A 22,258-nucleotide genomic window follows, 5' to 3' on the forward strand; every position below is an offset into this window, starting at 1 on the left:
GCATGCCTTGAATAATGATCTTTTCTATCTGCTTTCCCTCTCTCCCTTCGGCTGTGTGTGCATGCGTATGTGCTTGTGTGTGTGTGTGTGTGTGTGTAGCGGTCCACCTGTTAGGTTTGACCTGGCATCTGCGGCATGGCGAGAGCCAGCTGTATGAGAATGGCCTGAGCTCAGCGGACCATCAACAGGAGGACCGCAGCAAAACCAGACCTACCAGCTCCATCCACCTGCTGGACACACTCAACCCTGAAAACACACACGCCGGTGACAGAGGTGAGCTGACACACACCATAAAAAACAGATGTTCTGCCCTTAGTTATTCACAGGATTTGCCTGTCAGTAACAAAAAAAGCAAACATAATACAGTAATCTGTTATTTATTAAACATTAAATGTACTGAACGAGCACCGAATTAAAACCTTTCACTTCATTTCACTTTAATAGTGCTTTGTGTGCTTTTATTTTGTAATTCTGTTCATTTTTTAAACCAGCAGTGTGTTCCATAAAGCGAGATTAATGGTTAAAGCAAATTCATTTCACCTACTCACCTTGAAAACTAGATCCCTTGAGGCTCATTTGGTTCTGGCAACGCTGGTTTTTAAGCCTAGCTTCACATCAGGGTTTAACCAGTGTTACGATCAATCTGATAGACAGAAACACCTGTCTTCTCCTACTGAAGGTTGCTTTGTGCTGCCGCATTGTGAACACGAGTCAATTCAGTAGAACAGATTTATCACATTTTGACAGTTACTACTTCATTAAAAACCCGAGGTCTTTTTATTTGTATATCTTTTTTCAGCCTCAAAGCTGAACTCCATTGATTTATTTTACATATCAAAGTGTGTTTACGGCTATGTGTGGAGTATTACAGCATATGCGGGCGGGGAAAAAAAAAAAGTTGTGTAAAGAAGCCTTTTGTGGCTCCAGAAGAAGTTGCACAAAGTCTAAAATTGCCTCGAGTGATGTCACTTGAGTCAGCGCCTGTAAGGGCTGAAGACTACAAGTTTGAAAATGTGGAGAGAAAAAAAAACAAAGCAGAAAACAAATCCGGAGGTGTGCGGAGATAGAAAGAAGTGAGCGCACTTAGACCTCTGCAGCCCACTCCTCATCTCTACTTGAGACCAGCAGCTCAAGGCTGAATTAGCCGTTACAATCGCAATACACATAAATCGCTGACCGTACTGCTGCCAGTGAGGTTGCACCCTCTGGTTCTGCTGCATCAAATTTGATCTGTTTTTCTTTTTTTGTGTGTTATAAAAGAGGAAAGCTAAACCAGCGACATACTCCTTTAAGCATCCGCACAGTCAATATATAAAAGTTCTCTTCTGCTTTGTTTATAACAGGTCTTGTTTCTTTTTCGCTATACCATTTGACTCTCTGTGTTACCGCATGTACATACGTGCTGCTCGGTGCGACCGTGAACGGTGGCTGAAATGTTCCTCGCCTGTGAATTGATGTGATCATCGTTTGATGTGAAAAGATCTGAAGCCGAACATCATTTGATCTGCTCCCCGTCAGCTCCGAGTAGACTCGATAGGGTTTTCACAATAAGCTCTGCTTTTTTTCCACGTTAAGCGTCACTATGGACACTTTTTTATTTTGGCTGTGTTAGTGCAAGTGACACACTTTTCCTAATAGATCAATAGAACACAGTGAAAAAAAATACCTGCTGTTATGAGAAGTAATCACGCTGACATTAAAAGGGTTAAAAATCCTCAAAATGATTAAATGTTTGGTAGTTTTGAGGCTGAAGTTGTTTCAGAGATTTATGCAGAAGGAAGCAGAAAAAATTATTTTATTTTACTTTTAAAAAAGCATTACTAAAAGTTTATATAGCCGTTTTTTGGAAGCGATCAGATCAGATGGTATTCTAATTTCCAAAACTTTCTTTGAATATTCATCTCATTGTGCTCCTGTTTTTTTTTTTTTTTTCTGTTTCTGCACACTGCCAGACTTTTCTTCTGCAGGATTTAACGGAGGCACAATTATTAGAACTTTAGTGAGAGCAGAAAATCCTCTTGAGATGTAAATATAAGCATTTAAACCTTAGGACTGGAACATGTTGAGGCTGACTATATATAAATGATATGAATTCCAATCAGTTTTTATATTGCATTAGGACTCTGCCTTGCATACATAACACACAATGAATGTTCCAATACGAAAGAGAGACATCAGTCCAGAGATCAGCCTTGAACTGATTACTCATTTATTAGAAAGGCAAGGTAATTGGTTAATCATGTTCCCTCTTAGCCAGTCCGTGACTGGAATAGCCTTTCTCGACTCCGGCGTCTCTCAACTAGCCTGAGGAATTACTAACACCAATTTAACCCCATGACATGGGACATTAATTGTGAGTGTTCCAGGTCATGAAGTCAGGCAGGACACAGCAACCTTCACGCTTAGACTGACTCTGATGGATATTACATCGGATACCGTTGGAACCCATGTTCAGCACTTGTACAGAGAATGTGTGAGGCAAACTGCAACCCACTGCAATTTGGACATCCCTAAAGCAACTATTCTTGATGAATCCTCACATTCTGAGGATTAACACTCTCATCAGTAGCTAAATCCTCCGATAGACATGCAGGGGTCATGGAAATCACTGCCGAATGTTGCGTCACAACAATCTATTGTTTCAATTCCTTTTGCTTTGTATGCTTGATGAAAGCCGGGAAATCAAAATGGGCAAAGCTAAGCTGTTGATGCAGGGAGGAGAGAGGGGGGGGGGGCTTAGATTAATAAAATTGGCACGGTGGAGGTGGTCCCCGGGCAGAGGAGGGCCAGAGAGATTAGAGATTAGACTGTAATCCAGTGTGGCAGATTATCACGCTCATCCTGCTGTAGCCATCACCTCTCACACCAAGGGACCACACAATCCCCTAGATTACACAGCAGAAGTACGGTGAGAGAGGGCTGTGGGAAATGGAAATGATAAAAAAAAAAACATGGCACGGCAGGGAAAGAGAAGAGTGAGAGCGATGGGAGGAGAGAAGAATGATTGATCGACCACAGCCCACGAAAAAGGACGTTCGAGATATCCACCATACATGCGGAAAAGCTAAATAATTGCTGGCATTAAGATATAATTTTCATGAAACTCTCCTTGGTCTTCACAACAAAGAAACAGAGCAGCAAACGAGCTGCAAAATGTTGTCTTTTATTTTGGAATAGATCATTTCAGTTTTGATGCCATGCTATAAACACAAGTAACAACATAAACCGGGGAAGCATCAAGATAGCTGAGGAGCCTGATTGGAGGATAGTTATCAGTCTCTGCTTGTTTTGATATAAACTGATGACACAGTGGGGAGAGATGAAACAAGCTCTGTGAAATGATTGGATGGTATTAATCTTCTTGTATTCTTGCTCATGTATTTTTAGTGTTGTTTTTATGTCGACTTCATAAAGATAGGCTCTCTGTTTGATTCGTCGGCTTCAGGATCCGGATCAGCAGAATTCTGATCTTCTGCTACGACAACTTGCAGCACGGCACACTGGATGCTAATTGACATGTTGTGTCATCTGCATATGGCTAGTGTCTCGTCAAGCCGAGCGTGCTGTGTTTTATGTTCTTTGTGCTATCTCGCCTGCAGTTTCCAGAGATCACCAGGAGCCCTTCTTAGTCCTCCACACATAAAAGCCTCTCTAATTAGTGCTACATTAATTGCCACTCACCCCATGATAATCAGCCTCGGGCTGATGTGTATGCGTGGAAGTGCGCACACTCAGTCTTACCCCTCTCTTTTCTATATTTCTGTATCTGACATGCATGCATACAAGCATGCAGACGTGCCTCACATGCACGCACATGCACGTAGAAGTTCCTCTGGTGCAGATGAAAGCAGAAGTACCCAGAGAAGAAGTTTTCTGTCAGTGGATTCCCTGCCCCTTAATGAAGTACGTTGAAGTCCAGGAATAATATTTCAGACGACGTGGAAAGGCAGATATATTAATGATATGAAGTGATACAAACTGACAGACAGTAGTGCGCCATAATGCCTCATTATAATGCGGAGATGATGAAATGCGGAGCTTGTGGAAGGCCATCTGAGCCTATGCAATGATTGTATAAACCGCTGTATGAAAGGAGAGTTAGTGCTGAATTGTTTTCACTCCATCTGATGCTGTGGTTGGAAATGGTGTGCGGATGGATGGAATGTGACACAGACAGAGAGGAGGGCTCTTAAAGAGCACATCAATATTCTAGACTGCGTGCAGTGAGAGTGGAGTGTGGCGGAGCAGTGTGTAACGTGCGTGCACACTGTATGCATGTATGTGAGGGAGGAGAGGAGATGTATCTGTGGGAGGGATGAGTGTGTGTGTGTGTGTGCATGTGCGCAAATGCTGATGGGCTGGTCCCTGTTACACTGGTCTCATTGATTTTCTCACGCTGGGATACAGTCTCAGGATGTAACACACACACACACACACACACATGCAGAGAAAGTATAGATCGTTTAGTGAACCCCCTGCTTGAGCGCCTCGAGTCGAGAAAGCCTAACAGCAACAACATTTCAGTCAGTGTTATTCAGCCCGCATTCAAGGCATGCCGTCCAAATATAGCTGTAGAAATTAAATATAATTTCAAGCTGGAGTCAGTATTTACAGTGTAGATGACACGTTTTATGACGAGCTAAGGGCTTTGTAGTGTTCACTCTTGGCATTTGAGAGCAGTAGATTGATGTCTTAGAGTCTGACATGTAAGCCAAAAGAAAAATCAAAGTCAATTCTTTTATCTTTTTGACAGACTAGAACTTGCTTTCTGCTAAAAAAAAAGAAAAAAAAGGTGTGGCCAAAAAGGGTTAAACAAGATTTTTTAGGCACTTGCACTTTTTCTTTTTCCATTTGATGTCATACTGTTACTCCACTGCAATTCACAATCAAAATAATGTCCTTTCATGCCACCGCTGCCACTCCTGGCAGTAGTTACTTAACATTTCAAGATTTCACATCAAAAACACATGAGCATATAAAATACATAGATTGAACCTGTTATTGAGCGAACCTTCAAACTGCCTTATAAAAGCTATAAAGCAATTGTAATTAGCTCCCCTTTGACAGGCTACATGACATGCATTAAAATGCTATTTACACATTGATACATCAGTATTGACCCAATCTAATGATGTAGCATATGTTGATATACCACTCACAGGCAGGACTGGAAATAATGTATTACAATGACTCACTTGTGGGCACTGTTATTTTTCAAACCTATAATTTGAATCTTTTACTTTACTTCATCACTGATTAGGCCTGCAGCTTGATCTGCATCTGCATTCATTGCCTCACAAGAAGTTCTGCCAACTTCCTTTCAGCATCCATGTTAACCAGCTAGAGCAGAGCTTTATTTTTTCGGCACAGCGTGAGTTGCTTTCACACAGGAAACACACTGTGAGTCCATGAAAACCACTGACAAAAACACTGAAGCAGGCAGGCACAGGTCTAATCAGAAGTAGGAGGAGAAAGTAACAAAATTCTGACTGGTTTGCCTAGTTTGTTTGTGATGCATTGGGTTAAATTTATACTTTTTTACGTGTTCAGAAGAGGTTCAGAAATATTTGTAGTAGCTTTTAACAGACAAAGTTTCTGCTCTATCTGTATATATTATTAAATTATCATATTTTTACATGTATCAGAGAAATGCACTCCGTTCAAAGTAGATTTTCTACATCAACATTCAAAAAAAATACCAGTACTTTTATTTGTAGTTGAGTTCATTAATGTAACAGTACTTTTACATGAGTACAGATTTTCAGTTCTCATTCCACAGCTTGCTCACGGGGGCTGAAGTCAGGTGTCAGAAGAAAGATAAACACATCATGAATCATCGATTTCTGTTACGTGAAACTCTGCTTAGCATTCAGAGCAAAGAAAGTAGCAATCAAAGTTAACAAAGATACCCAAGGTAATTTGCTGACAGTGACCAAGCAACCTCAGACTGTCACTTAATTTTGATTTGAACGCAACAACAATTCAAATTGCTGCTTATTCCCGGATTTAATTGACATTTTTCTATAACTCTGAACCAGAAGGCAGAACAACGCAGGGTGTCCTTGCTTTACTGACGGCTGTGGATCATTAAGACCAACAAGAAGAGCAAAATGAAAAAAAAAAGTAAACACACAAATCTTTCATGTCTAATTTTAGGAATGGTTCTAAATTGCACGTTCATTTGTGATGACATAAATCATGGTATGATGACTGGTAAAGGTCCAGTTGGGAGGATCTGTTGTGATTCTACTGGCAGGAATGGAATAATTCACACTTAAATTGTGTTTTCATTCCCGTATAACCAGCTGAAAATAAGAATCATTGTGTTTCTTGTTACTGTTTATATCTTCAGAGTCTGCCTGGAATGGACAAACCGAACGCTGCCTCTAGATGGCTCCTTTTGTGTTTTCTGTGAGTTTCACTGTAGGTTCTCTATGCTATGAAAGGAAGGGTGAGGTGAGGGGTATTTAGTTGGTTGCAGTCTGTTACCTCACGGCTAGATGCCACTACAGCCTACGCACCAGACCTTTAAGGGACTTAAAAAAACACATATGGCTTTCAGTGTCTCAACATGTGGTTAGCTCTGGTTTCCTCCTTCCAGGCCTCTTCCCACACTAGATCAGTAGGAGCTTAGTAGAGGGCAATTAAAGAAAAAAAAAAAAACACAAGTGCATTTTGATGTGTCAATTTATACAACACATATTACATGTGTAACAATGTAAGTGCACTGGAGTGTCATAGAGTGAATGAGTTTGTGAACAGGCAGACTTGCCCGTCACAGACATAGCCTGAGGCCTGATGGTAGAAGGTGAGGACGAGAGTGTAATGGAAGACCCTAAGGCCAAGAGCATTATCTTCTCCTGACTCTGACTGACACTCATTAGGCTGCACAGTGGAGAGAGCTGGCTGAAAGCTTATTAAGCCAACTGCTCAAAAGGCCCTTAATCGAATCCAAGTAATTATAGAGACCTTGCCCATTGTGATATTTTTATTCATCCTGCGGCAAACTCAATCTCTCTTGCATTTGGAACACTATTAATGTTGTCTGCACCAATGTGTGTGAGATCCACACACAGACCTGCGCTTCAGTATCAACTAATACTCTCTCGCGCATACACACTCACACAGTTCCGGTCCCCGCAGACATGTCCTGTCACCAAGACCCCGGCTGCACTTATAGTCTGTTCTGTGCTTCATTAGAATCTGAGGGATAATAGCATTAATTGCAAAGACAGTTTAGTTCCTTTGAAAATAGATTACAGGTGTAATTGTTTTACCTGAATTACCCGTAGGCAAGAGAAGTTAATTAGACCTTGTGTCCCAAGTCCTAATGTGGCTCATTTCTTTTGTCGGCCTGCCCGTGCACCCCCTAGACGCACAAAACACTAAGAGACGCAACAGACAGACAAATGGACACGCCGACTTTCACACATTTTTAGAAGAATGAATGAGAGAAGTTAAGAGTTGAAATCTAAAACATCCTAATCCAGATGTACTCTGACATAGAAACCTTTCACGGGCCAATTTAGGAGGAAATATTGCAGTGTGTACAGGTGTTAGCATATTGTGGGTGAGTAGAGTCAATGGGGACATTAGCTGTGTAATGTGCACACCATGCCACACTACCAGTATAATTGGCTGAGGCGCCATCATTATTATACTGTACAGTACGGCGATTCTAAGCAAACCTGCCCACCAACCTCCATCAAGGGGCATGTTGTGCTTGATGACAGACATGAATAAGCTATGCAACGCTTTCATCACCCCTTTAAAACAAGCTCAACATTTCGAAATAAGCGTTAATACTCTTTTTTGCTTACAATTCGCTTCTGCTGCCAACTAATGATGAAAAGCACAAGGGGCAGATTTATGCGATGGCATTTATTTACTTATTTATTTTTTATTCTAAGTAACCGATAGCAAGTATGAATTTCAAGCTGCTTTTCGCTTATTAAAACCAGGAGATAGAAAAGGTGTGAAGGAATTTTACCTCCCCGCTCGCATATTGGCTTGTTTAAGCTTGTGTTTCCTTTTGCCTGCCAAGTAGGAATAAAAAAGAGATTTGCTGTTTTGAAAGATATTTTCAAAGAATGGTCTCAGGTTTTTTTTTGCGCTGATATACACGGGGCTATGGTGCATGGTGGAGCGCAGTGATTGACAGCAGTAATCTGAGCAGCTGGGGAGCAGCCTCGAGGAGCCCCAGTCACCATGTGATCCGTCTGGTTTCTGTGGGACTCCCAAAATGCCTCGATCCTCCCCTCTTTTCACCGGAGCTGCACTATTATTCTCTACTGCTGAGACAGAAGGAGGCGAGATGCAAGGAGGGTTTTTCTTTTCTTGCATCAGCAGCTGTAACGTGACACTGCCACCACCTCTTTGGACATGGCCCTCTCTCGTCTCTTCTCTCTCATCCCCCCTCCATCCACCATCCTTTTGTTTTTCCTCCCTTTTACAACTCCCCCCTCCACACACACACACACACGCTGGTCTCCCCGCCACCCATCCTCGTGGCTGACCTGAGCGCGCGCCGCTTTCTGTCCCAGTGTTGCATCAGCTCTCGGAGATGCGCAATACAGTAATTAGCATCAGAAGGACTTGCCTGCTCATCTGCCAGCTCGCCAGCCCGCCTGCGCGCCTGTCTGCCTGCCAGTGCGCTGCCAACTGCCATGCCCTATTCATGTCCTATTCATCTGTTGTTGAATAAAAGGCTGCTTTCCTCGGGACATCCATCCCTCTGCTGGCCTTTATTTTTTATTTTTATTTTTTTTTTGTGGCGAGGCACAGGAGTGAGGATTAGCATTAAAAGGAATAGACTGCTGAGGTAGACTCAGCAGGAATGGATAAATGCATACCGTAGTTATGCCAAGCTGCTTTTATACTGTTTGGTTTGAGATTTTAGTACAGGGGCAATTTATGCTTCACACGGTACACCTCATCTCATGTTCCCCCCCCCACTCGCTTTTTTTTCCTCTCTTTCTCTCCCTCTATCCTCCAAGCTCTCTTGTCACAGCTCTGTCAAGTTCAATCAATTAGCCAATTAATCAATTTACCTTTTTCAATTGAAGAAGAAGATGAAGGAGATGAAAGATAAAAGAAACAATCCGGTGCTCTGGTAGTTGTTTGACATTGAGTAAGACTAGTTCTTTTAAGTACGAGTCTATAGTCATGTTGTTTGATGCCAATGGCAACGTAAACATGCTGGTGTTTTTGCAGGTGTAATGTTTATCATGTTCACCGTTGTTGTTTCTAAAGCTATGTATATATATGCAGTGACATAAGGTTTTGAACGTGTGTTCGTGATGAATAGAAAAAAGCAGTCAAGCAAACAGCAGGGCAGACTTCACGAGGTAAATGTTTCGAGGACTGAATCAGAACTACTTTTTTTATTTGAACGAATTTAAAATTTCACCTGCTTGATCGTGCTGGATGACAACACCCTTGTAGATATTCCAACATATCTGGAGGGGAACATAAATGTGCGTTACCAAATTCCATGACAGTCCCATCCAGTAACTGTCATATGACATTTTCACATTTCAATCAAAAGCACAAATGTCAACCTCATGTTATCGCTTGATGAAAAGTCAGGTAGATCACAAAGGTCATGAGGATTCATCCTCTGGGCGCTGTGGATGTCTGAACAAAAGTCCATTTGAATCCTTCCTATAGTCGTTGAAACATTTCAGTCTCAAAGCGGTGGACCATCTGACCAACATCGCCATCTTTATAGCCATGTCGTTAAGATTCCTAGAAAAAAGGAACGATATCAGTAGAAACAGGACCTACTCACAGGTCTGCACTCACACTACATCCCTATCTACGTGACAGTGCATGTGATATATTCGGGCCGGCCTGTGGGTGTGCATGGTGTCACCATAATGGAGTGGTAAAGCTGCAGGCATTATGGATTGAGAACGAGCAGCTATGTCCATGAATCTGCCCCTAACTGTTCTTCTGCCTTTGTGGCCGTAACGATCGGCTGGCTCCCTTCTGTCACCGTATTTCCTCCATCTTAGTTTAGAAGCAGAGATATATCTCTCCATAAAGGCCGACACAAAGAGGGCTGAGAGCCTCGCCTGCTCCCCTACACAAAAGACTCCGGCCTGGTGGTTGATAAAGGCTTATGGAGAGGAGAGAAGCTGATGGCCAGGGGACTGTTGGAAAGACCTATTCTCTTCACACACAAAAACATGCTCTCAGTCAAGACACTATCTTTGTGCCGTGACGCTGTTTGTGAATGCGTGCGCCCGTGTGTGCGTGGCCTCCTCGCTTTCCCTCATTCCACCTCTCCGTCTTTTTCATTCACACACATACTAACACACACACACACACACACACCTTTTCTTTCTTGTTAGAAGATGCTAATACAGCACATGACAAAGCCCCAGTAGACAGCTCTTTAGACAAAACACTTCCTTTATAAAACGGTTCATCTTTATGCAGAGCCTATCCAAAGGATTGCCAAAGCAAGGTCTCTTGAAAAGCAAGATTTTCACTAGCGTTCAGTCATTCCCGATGCCTATTCAGTCTAACTTGATTAGCACGGCGGCTGATCAGACTGATGTTTGAAGACACCGGGTTGGTTATTAATTGCTCCCTCTGATACTGACTAGAGCTTCCTGTCTTCCCTGACAAATCTGCTGTATGCAACTTAACAATATCACCTGTCTGTGGTTTTCATCATGCAGAGAAGTGGGTACGAGGCCGGGCCATCGACCGTGGCGAGGTCGACGTTGGAACCCAACAGAGTCAGGCAATCCCGCCGGGACTTTTTTGGAGGTTTCATATGACTGTGCACCATCCGACCTACATCAAGTTCAACCTGTCTCTCTCACACAACGCATTGCTGGGGGTCTATGGACGTAGGAACATACCGCCTACACACACTCAGGTAATGGAGCTCCCGTCGTAGCATGCTGTTTACCCAGATGGGCTTGTTTGCTGAAGTACCACAGCGCAACATCAACACGAATGCATCTTTTTCCTTCTGTTTGCCTTCGTGAGCAAAGTATGATAATTCACTCTAAAGATTATTATATGTATATATAGAGAGAGTATATCTATATGGAATTATATAATTATATGTGCCTCAATCCTGATTATGCGATAGGATATAATTAACTTTATGTAAGCACATAAACTAGTATTTGTAGGGAAAATGTCATCCTACAAAGAATTATTGAACTGTTTTGTCGTATATTCCTTATTATGTACATACACCTGTATGTTTTCTTGCACATTCAGTCTGTATTACAGGTCGTTTCTAATCGTTTTTTTCTCTAACCAGATTGCCTGTAGGATTATCTGTAACTAGAGAAATGGAAATTGTGCATCAATCAATTTCATTCGAATCATTTTGCTCATTTCAAACACTCACAGTCTCCGACCTCGTAGTTTGTTCTTTTTTTTTTTTTTAAAGATAAGCAATCGCAAACCAAATGCCCCTCAGTACATGCGGCAGTAAGGGAATGAATCACCGTTCAAACACCGTGACGTTCAGCGACTCTGACTGTTTCCAAGTCAGCAATAAGTTCAGTATGTTGCTGCTTCAAACTGTTAAGTAATAGCTCTGCAGCCCCCTACTAGCAGCAGAGCTAGAACATTTTGATTATTTCTGGGCTTCTCACACTTTTCTTTCTGTAGGCTTTTAACCAGCAAATAACTCATGTATCGTGGCTGAGCTGACAACGGCCTCAACGCTCTCAGACTAAAAATAAAGTAGATTCAGTGTAGTATGTTCAGTTAGACGAGCTGGTTTGTTCTTACATGTACTGGACAGTTAGAAGACAAGTGGGAAGCACCGGAGAGAATGGCAAATGGCAAATAGGCACGCCACAGCTGGAGGTACAGATTTTAACTGCACAGACGTATGCTTGTTCAGACGGATCAGGGCGGGGGCGTGTAGGAGTGAGGAGTGACAAAGAGAACTTCCTGTCACCTCTAACCTGTCTGTGAGCGCTCATTTTAAATGCCGGTTAAGCAAATCACACAGCACACAGGTGTCAATAAACGATACGTATGCTTCTTTTGTCAGACACGTTTTCAAGCGTAATAACCGCCGTCTGCCTGTTTAACAGGAGGCATTCATGAGCCACGAGCAAATCACTGTTTTACACTTGTTCTGACAACAGAAACAGAAAATCCGTAAATGAGAGCAATTAAATTGTGAGTTCAGCTGTATTAAAATAGAGATGACGGCAAACAGTGGTTTCTACTTGCCGAGACTCTGCAGAGCGATCAGGCTTTTTTTTCCTTTTGACTCCTACCAGATGTTGACTGTGATGCAAATATTGTTGTTTGTTAACCAAAAGAAGAAGATGGGAGAAGAGATTTTGCTCTTTTTTTTCCCATGTGGACCGAGATCTTCATAAAAAACAACAACAAAAGTGTGGATGCATGTCATTTTCACAAAGGAAACAGCGATTTTTTGATTTAGTCAGGCGTGGATAAAATATGTCTCAGGCACATCTCCTAAAACAATACGAACACACGCACACACACACGCATACATTACACATGGTGTAGAACTGTATTGTGCCATGCAAGAAACACGTATACAGGCTACAGAATGCAACACGCACTGAGTCATCTGCTTTTTAACATCAGTGCGCCCCTGCTCTCGCCTGCATGAAGAGGTCTAATTAGCTGTTTTTGACACTAGTGTGACACACAGCCCTCAGGGGAGAATAAGACTCAGCGAGCACTCGCTAGTTCAAGGAGGTTGTAGGATGGAGCATGAGAGAGGGAGAGACAAGGTTGGTGGCGTAAGTTAAAGAGGGTGAGAAAGAAGCGTAGAAAAAGGGGTGAGACAAATGAAATAATAGTCTGTTCCATTTGAAAACCTTGGTGGGAAAGTCTGCCCATGCCATTAGCAGCATGTCAGGTTGTTGAAAAGACTCGTCTGGCGGAGGAGCTGCCATGGATGACGATTCACCCTATTTTTTTTTTCCTTCGGATTCCTGTTTCACAATTCACATCTGATATTCACGTATAGTTCTATTCCCCAGCTTCTCGTATGTAGGCAGTTTTCCAATAGCATTCAATCGACAGTTTCACAGAGCTCACCCGTCAACAGTCACGCACCACCGCACAAGGTCTGGCATGCAAAACTTCACTTCAGGTTTTTGTGAATTCCTGTCTCGCTCATCCCATTTGGACGATCTCGTTGTCGTCTGCTTGTGTCCAGTTCGACTTTGTGAAACTGTTGGACGGGAAGGCGCTGCCCAGGTCCTTGACTGAGCCCGTCTTGACCGCCAAAGCACCCAAAGGCCTGCTGCTGAGCGGCCTCCAAGAAACAGGCTTCATTGAGTACATGGACCCCGGCACCTGGCACCTCGCTCTCTACAATGATGGACGCAACCTGGAGCAAGTGCTGCTGCACAGCACTCCCATAGGTGAGGAGAATAACGTAGTAGCTTTTCTTCGCTGTTTTCTAAAAATGTATTATGTGCGTATTTCATTGTTTGCTTCCCTCATTCAACATGACATTAATGACAAAATGACATGACCAAAAAAAAAAAGTAACATGGCCAAGAGTGGTTTGAAACCCATTGACATCTGAAGGGAACTTTTCCTGTTACAACAGTGAGTTTGACATGGCAAGAGACAGCCGTTAGAAATGGGAGGACAACTCCTGTAGTAATGACAGGGCTTGCTAACTGCAGCTCATTGCTATGACACACACGGATGGCAGTGTAAATTGAAGGATGTGAATAATGCAAGAGTACGTGGCTGAATATAGACAAGTGGATAATTACCAGGGCAGTTTCTTCACTCCCACTTTGTCCAGTGCTCCTTAAGAGAATACAGTGATGGAATAACAAAAAAATAGTGTTGGGAAATGTAGTAGCATAGTAACATCATGGGGGAGCAGGGCTCAATTTACATGTCGCAGACAGGTAAAATGGCAATTACAAATCATGCAATGTGTGATGAACGGATATAATGAGAAGCACTCCATGAAACAGACTAAATTTTAGGATTTTTGTCCTGCTGATCTTTAAGTGGCGTACGTTCTAAAAATAACCCGCAATAAACGAAATCCGCAAAGTAAGTTTTACAATTATTGTACATGTTTTAAGGCCGTAAAACCCCTAACCACACTCTTTTATACACTTTTCTCAGACAGGCATTAACATTTTCTCACATTTCTCTCTTATTTAAACACTCTCCAAGTTCAAACTTTAGCAGATTTAACAAAAATAATTACAATACTGTATTAGTAAATAAAACCAAAGATCAAAACCTGTTTTCAAGGCCAAACATTTTTAACAAATTTAATGATCAATCTACAAGGTTTGACACATAAGAAATTATTACCAGTAACTCACGCGTATTTCACAGTTCCTCTGACGGTGCCGAACACAATGCATGTTCATACTGTACAGTACGCTGTAAAAAAAAAAAAAAGCATGCAAAATTACACACAAAAAAATCCACAAAACAGCGAGTCCGCGAAAAGTGAATAGCGAGGGACAACTGTATTTAGTTTTTAAGTTATCCTGCTCCGAATGTTCTCACTGCTAAATATGTGCATCACCAACCTCTTAACAGCCCCGAGTTGTAAGCCAGTCATTAAACAGCTCCATAGTACCAAAACATTGTACTGAGGACATCTTTCATAGTCATATTGACAGAGTTCTTTATTCAATGACTGGCAGCATGTGACAGCTAAACACATATTTTAGAGCTCAGATTTCAGAGCTGTCAAACATTTGTTGACTCGTGTGCTGTCTGTAAAATCTGGAATATGCCAGGCCTATTTTGAGTCTCGCATTTTGCGCTAAGCCGGAAACAGCAGTGTTTACAAAGAATTAGCTTCAATGTCAATAATCAAAACAAATATAGACACAAGAGATGAGGAAAATAATAGTAATGATTGATGTCAGAGTTCATTTCGCTGGCTTTTTACACCTCTAACGAGGGTTATAAGCGTACACCGCATTGTTTTGGAGGCAGAAAATCAAAACCATTGAGCTACAGTACAATAAATTCTAATAAGAGACACAGTATGCTGAAGCCCAGAGTGGAGCTTTATGGGGAGATGAGGGAGAAATGAGATGATCTCTGTCGGGAAATTGAGCTTTTCCGCGGCCAGTAGTAACTGGATACAAGAAAGATACAGAGAGCATAAATAAGAAAAAGACTGTCGTGAAAATAAATAAATAAAATAAAATTGAATCAATACGGTGTATGAGTATGACAGGGAGAAAATATGAGAACATAAAAGATATGAAAGCAATACATAAAACAGAAACAAGGGGGCATATCATGTGCGAAACTCGTGTTGAGTGTTTAAACATACAAGCAGGATTAATGACATACGTGATTACACGAGACAGTAAAGACTGTCATAGATAATCACTGTAATCATCATGTTGATAAAGGTAAAAAAGGAGAAGGAACAATAACATTTCTGGTGTTCTGTCTCCGTCATAGACCTCACACCCGCCCACACACACACACACACACACACACACACACACACAGCAGCAGCATTCAGTTACATCTTAACTTGCTGCTGCTGCTGAGTAGGACAGAAAATTGTCGGCACAAATGCTGATATATATACTGTAATATATGCTGATATGTGTATACACTATACTCTATAGTCATTCCTCAGTGAATCTGACTGTAATGTATAAACGGCTCGCGCAGAGATGTTAAAAAAAGAAAAGGGGATGAAAAGGTGAGAGGACACGTGCTGATATATATATTAAAAAAAGACACTATTATGTGGATTCAAATTGAATTTTCAAACATATTTCTCCCATTTTGTACAGAAAAGAAGCGACACACACACACACACACACACACACACACACACAGAGAACATCTTTTTTTCTCTCCTCCACTGTTATTGACATTTACATGTGACCTACGAAAGCTTCAGCTTAATGATTTCTGCCGTTTCACCACCTCCACTTCAGTCCCATCTTCTTTAATTCTACTCAGCCGGCACCCAGGCAGAGAGTGGTGCTTCCTGCGGGGCTATTAATTATGCATAATTGCTATACTTCAGCTGTCATCACATGTCCTCGCCAATATTATATCTCTTACACAACGGCCAACAAAAGTGCAGGGAAAAAGTTCCATGTACGTATCTACGGAGCTTTTAATAAAATGCATGGCAAACAACAACAACAATAAAAGGAAAAAAGTGGTCAGCTAGTGTCTGGATACTTCTAGTTAGCTGAGCAGCCATTTCATTTTTTCATAAATTCATAAAGCCCAAGGATCATAAAGCAAGGCTGAAACTTTACAGGCTCATAAAGTACAATTGGAATGCTTATTTGACCAATCAGATCACTTGGCTGGAAGCACCTATTTTATATTAGCGTTTAACTGCAATAACTTATGGCATGAGTGATTTCTAACTGGGAAAGGGTTTAGTCGGTGGAAAGAAACCAAGTGGGTGTTTTACTGATTCACCCCCGCACACGTACACACACACACGCATAGACATGAACATGCACGTGCACACGCATTATATATATATACTGTAACAAATAAAGACACGGTTCGCCATACATTACCTGTTAATTGCCTGGAAATTTTTATAGTTGGGACATTGACCTGAAAGATACAGAGCTTATATCACTGTGACAACCGTGCAGCTTACAGCCTCATGGGGCTCTCTGACGGATCACTCCCCTCCTCTGGATTAAAAAGGAACTCTGTGACCTTGCAGACGAGTTTTTTGTCTATTGGACGTGTCAGGTGCGAGATACAATATTGAGATTGTGTACGAGAGGTTTCTTTATTTATTTATTTACATACATTTTTTTTTCATATATGGAGAAAAGGTTTGTGAGTCCACCTGACTGTGTGGGAGAAAAGATGATTGCCACTCTTTCTTTCCATCAGTGTGACGTTGACAGGTGATGGAGGTGAAAATGACTTTGGTTTCTGTAGTGATGCGCTGCTGTGGAGGATAACGCTGTGCTCTCGGCTACTGGCAGGGCCTGTCTCATTAGCATGTGTCACACGTGCCTCAAGGCGGGTGTCACATAATAACTTTGCGTGCATGTGTTTGTAAATGTGTGCGTGTGTGTGTGTGTGTCAGAGAGAGCGAGAGAGAGCGAGAAAGAGAGAGAGAGAGAGAGAGAGAGAGAGTGAGCCATGCCACTGAAGGATTTGTCATCCATGCTCCCTGAACAGAGCGAGCCAGGGGACTGCAGCGATTTGACTCTAGAGTCGATGCCCGTTCAGAGGAGCCAAGCAGGACGGCGCAGGGTCAAATAAAGGATGACACCCATTTTAATTACTCTATCTACCTTAGAAAGAGCTCGCCTGGCACGACACAACTGGCTGCACAGTTCACCTCCCCGGCTCAGCCATCCTCTGTGTACCAGAATCTTCCATTTCGAGTAGGGCTGACAGAGCTCAGCTGGCTTGTGTTGCTCTAAAAGCATAGACGCGCTCTCCTTCTTTTTATATATCTTTGCAATGGTGTCAGTGCCCGGAGAATGAGATCTGACAAGATGGACATATCAATGGGAGATGAGGAGAATAGCAAAAGGAACACGGTAATTGAAGTCCGTTGGAGGAATATGATGAAACCCGCAAAGTCTACAAGGTTATGATGAAACACAGAAATCCAGATGAGACAAAGTACAAGCATCGCACTGATCCTCGCTGTGGCCACGCGGTATCATCCACTCACCACTAAACTTGCGTGCCCACGATTCGACTTGGTTGTTCAATCTTGTTCCAAACTGCGTCCCTTGTAAACAGTTTGTTGATTAAGCCTTGATGTTTGTGAATTTGCGTGCAGTGTGTTTCCAACCTGTAATGCAGTATAATGTGCTTAGTGCTACTGAGTGTAAGTGAGTGCTTGGCCATCCCCCAGAGAGTGATAGCAGCTGGATCACGCTAATCTAATATAGCCCCTGAGTCTGGGGAGCCATCCATTGCTTATCAAATCTCTCATTCAATAACAGAGAGCTATGCCAGCTTATGGAGTTACATGTGGAATGTTTTCAAGTTGTGTGTGTGTGTGTTTTTGTCCCCCTCCCCACACCCCTTTCTCCCTATTTATGTGTGATCTGTGCCCGCGTGGATGTTGGTGCATGTCGTGTGCCGCTGTGCAGACTCCATGGATGGTTGCTCCACCGACTGTAATGGAAACGGAGAGTGTGTGGCTGGACACTGCCACTGCTTCGCTGGATTCTTGGGTCCTGACTGTGCCAAAGGTAAGAGATATCTGGCATAAAGGATAAGGCTGCCACCGTTTGATAGTTTGCCTGCTGGCTACAAACCTCATTAAAACAAAAATCTAAGAGTTTGTTGGCTTCTCAATACTTTCTGACCTTCCTACTCACTCTGTGAGTCTAAAACTTGTATACTGACTGTATAGTATCCTTTCAGAAAAAAAGATGAAATCTACTAAAGTTTTAGTGAATGTTACTGGAAAAGGAGTAAACAGTGAATGTGGAAAAGGATTCATTTCAGCCATTAACACACCTTTGGTCCATTAGCATGTTATTCATCAGGACTGGTCAAATAATGGTGGGACCTGCATTTAAAACTAAAACAATATCAAATATTTTGATTCCTTGTTTGCCCTGTTTTCATTTGTTCATATTTTAGTAAGACCACTTTCCTGTTTTCTAACGTGCTCTCGTTTTAATTTGCTGCTGCTGCTGTTTTCTGTTAATGAAAACTCATCATTTCCTCCATGTTGACCCGTGCTCTTGATAAATCCAGTGTAATGTACATTTCCACAGCGCCGATTCCATTAGCGCGCCATCAGAGCCACTCTGATACGTTCTCTTTTCCTCAACAGACATCGATTCGCCGACTATTTCCCGTCGCTTCCGCTCCCGCTGTTTTTCAGGCGCTGTCAATAAAACTTACCTACGCATTGGTTTTCACATTAAAAGCCTTCAACGCGACTCAAAGGGCATATTATTTTAACGACAGCTTTTTATCAGAGAGCTCACAGTGTTGAGGTGATTGACTTAAAAATAAACTGCGTCCGTGTTTGGGATGACGAAGCGGATCGTGCCACCTGGCGCAACAGTGTGTCTCACTGATGTTTTCAAAAGTTTTTTAGACAAAACAAAACACAGAGGAATAAACTAAATCAGACTTTTCATGAGATTTGTTCACAACAAGAAACATATTTCATCTATAGCATCGTCATCTTTTAACTGCAGCAGCTCTACCTGTCTCTCCTGCTCTTCTACTTGGCATTTGTTCCGCCTCCGTATCCTCTCCCTCTTCCTCTCTCCCTTGTCTCCCTCACTCTCTCCTCCTCCGTAAAAAATTATTGTAGTTGTATCCGTCTCATTGTGTAGAAACAGCTGATGTGATATCACATCCCATGATTTATTTACGCTCATCACTTATTCCCTCTCATCTTTGCTCATTTGCCGCCGTTATAATATTCCTCCGTTTGAAAAGTTAGACAGCAAGTTTTGGCAAGACTTGTGAAAAAGTGAAGTGTGAATTTATAACTGTGGGGTACAGAGTCTTAGATTTAACAAAGGATCAAACAAACACATAACACATGCCCGCACGCATGAACGCACAGGGCAAATTATCGCAGAGGAAAAAAAAAGAAAAAGAAAAGAAAAAGCATTTGCCTCTGGTTCATCTCTCTAATCCATTTGAAGTCTGCAGCTGCCATACCTCCTCTGGCTGCAATGAGGAGGGTGTAACTGTCAGTGCATCATCAGACACTCACTGACTTCATTCTACCTGGCTGTCATTACATTAGCCACACAGCTCTCCATCTCTGCATGGAGATAGCTCTGCTTTCCACCCTCATTCTATAAACCCCTAATGCTCTCTTTCCTAATCTTCCGTTTTCACGATTGTTTTCACGGCCTGTTCAGAGCGAGTGAGGTGACGTTGGGGGGGATTTTCTACAATTCCTGGGTTGCCGTGGTAGCCGGGCTCAGGTGGTGCTTGAGTAAATTGAAACAGTGTGAGGGATAAGCTTGAGTATGGGTGTGTATACGTGCATATGTGTGTGTGTGTGTGAGAGAGAGAGAGAGACAGGAGCTGCTTGAGGATTTGCTGAATCCGCGCACTAGCTGAGATAAGAGAGCGTAGCCCCACTCACGGCAGGTTACTGCGGTCTCCCAGCTAATATACTGCAGCACTGCGTGTGTGTGTGTGTGTTTGCATGTGTGTACTACTGAGTCTGTGGATGTAATCGGTGTTTGTCCTGTTGCAGATTCATGCCCCGTGTTATGCAGCGGTAACGGCGTGTATGAGAAAGGAAGGTGCGTGTGCCTGGCAGGTTGGAAGGGGGCAGAGTGTAATGTGGAGGAAGGTCAGTGTATCGACCCCACCTGCTCCAACCACGGCTCCTGCATCCAGGGAATCTGCATATGCAGTCCCGCCTACAAGGGGGTTAACTGTGAACAAGGTAAGATGTTTCACGCTCTCAGCAGTCATGAACAAAACAAAAATGGCCCCATGTGTACACATAAATGCTCTGCTCAAAGTAAGCATTGAATTTAAAACTGCATTAATCAATAGTTTTAATCGACAATATATCAAAAGTGTAATATGACAGGGCTCCTTCGCAGAAGTCAGCTTTACGAGGTGTTTTAATCAAGTCAGGTAAAAATCAGTCATGTCAGTTCATACAGCCCAAATGGCTTTACAATCTGTACAGCATATGACGCCCCATAACCTTAGATAATAGGAGTTAAAACCAACTCTCTCAAAACTTTAACATCAGCAACTCTGCCCACATCAACCCCAGCTGCTGCACTTTCCAGCTGCAGCAGGCAGCTGTTTACAACCTGTCCAGCACCAAATGGCAGGCAGACAATGTCAGCGACTCGCTAGTGAAAACAGTGGGGGGAAAAAAACACATATTTAGCCCAGGGGTTAGTGAAGTTAAGTCAGTGAAGTATCAGTGTCAGTTGTTTTCTGCTTGTCCAATTACCTCCAAGCGGCCAGTAATTAATGAAAGCATCATTAATAATGATTTTTTACCTGGCCTCAACTCACCTTTTTTCAGTGATAGCACTAGATGTTCATCAAAGCAGAAAAACCCATTTATCCACCAAATCAAAATAAATTATATATATATATATATATAAAAAACACCCACACACATTATGTATAACATCAGATCTTGTCTCAAAATAATTTCACATCAAATTTAAACTTTTTTTCTTCAGTATCAAAAGCAGTCGGGATGATTGTTGTCTGTGCATCGACGGGTTTCGGCGCAAACAGGAACTGAGGCTAGAGGCTAATTCGGCATGAATTTTCATTAGATACAGATTTAACAAAACGTTAACAAATGTAGGCTGCAAACAGAGGTAGCGCGGAGTTAATTCACTAACATTCCATAACAACATCATAATACTTCTTCCCCTGGTGGCAAGAACTGTAAACATGCTAATCCCGAATGGAAAAAAGAGAAACAACAACATCTACGACTTTTTCTGTCAGTGCTGATGGATAAAAATGACTATGCAGTTATGGATAATTAACGCAAAATATACGTCCACAAATAAATAACGACGTATTATTATAGATAAAGATAAAACTTAATTGATCCTGAGGGGGGAATTCACAAGCTATCCAGCAGCATATAAAGTCATTAAAATCAGCTCCACGTTTAGCAGCTGCAGCTTCAGTGATGACCACAGTATGCATGCAATGTTTATAATACAGTAAATTAATATAGATTATTATAAAATGAGCCATTCTGAGTACTTTTGGTACTTCAAATATGTTTTCATGTACTTTTTACTGAAAAATAAAGTTCAGACTTATTTTTACAAAGTGTATTTTTACACCGCGTTTAAAAAATGGCCTGAGGTTCAAATGACAAAAATATCAATGATTCAGCTCGCTCAGGTAACCGAGGCACTTCCAGCTGTCGATGAAACCAGCTGCGGGCCTTTTTTTATATCCTCCACTCGTCAGCCGTCTATTGTAAAACCACCCAGTAAATTAGCGAAAAACAAACAAAGCTGTGATATTTAAAACAATTATGATGTTACACTTGATCATAACCTGATGTGCACAGCTGTCCCAAAGCCCGCCCCCGCTGTCACCTACAGTATCTGAGGCCTGTGGAGACTGAATCAGGTGTTTGACCTTGAGCGGTGGAGCTGAGCTGAGTCGAACTGTGCTGAGCTTTGGCTTGGCGCTCAGAGCTGTAATTACACACACTAACACAGCGTAGCGCAGACCACCATGACCCGCGCACACACACACACACACACACACCACGCACGCGCATGCACACACACACACACACACACAAACTAACCCATTT

The 22,258-nt window shown here is 42.2% G+C and overlaps 1 protein-coding gene across 2 annotated transcripts in view; it reads left to right on the forward strand.

Moving 5' to 3' along the window:
• tenm1 (teneurin transmembrane protein 1) overlaps window positions 1–22,258 on the forward strand; it is a 165,880-nt gene that overhangs the window by 78,786 nt on the left and 64,836 nt on the right. For both annotated transcript variants that reach the window (XM_019273992.2, XM_019273993.2), the window contains 5 exons: window positions 100–273; window positions 10,689–10,891; window positions 13,187–13,394; window positions 18,093–18,194; window positions 20,186–20,380. In XM_019273992.2, coding sequence (XP_019129537.1) covers window positions 100–273; window positions 10,689–10,891; window positions 13,187–13,394; window positions 18,093–18,194; window positions 20,186–20,380 — 882 coding nt within the window. The remainder of the gene's footprint in view (window positions 1–99; window positions 274–10,688; window positions 10,892–13,186; window positions 13,395–18,092; window positions 18,195–20,185; window positions 20,381–22,258) is intronic.

This window comes from Larimichthys crocea, chromosome I, assembly GCF_000972845.2.
Source record: "Larimichthys crocea isolate SSNF chromosome I, L_crocea_2.0, whole genome shotgun sequence".
NCBI classification, from domain to species: domain Eukaryota; kingdom Metazoa; phylum Chordata; class Actinopteri; family Sciaenidae; genus Larimichthys; species Larimichthys crocea.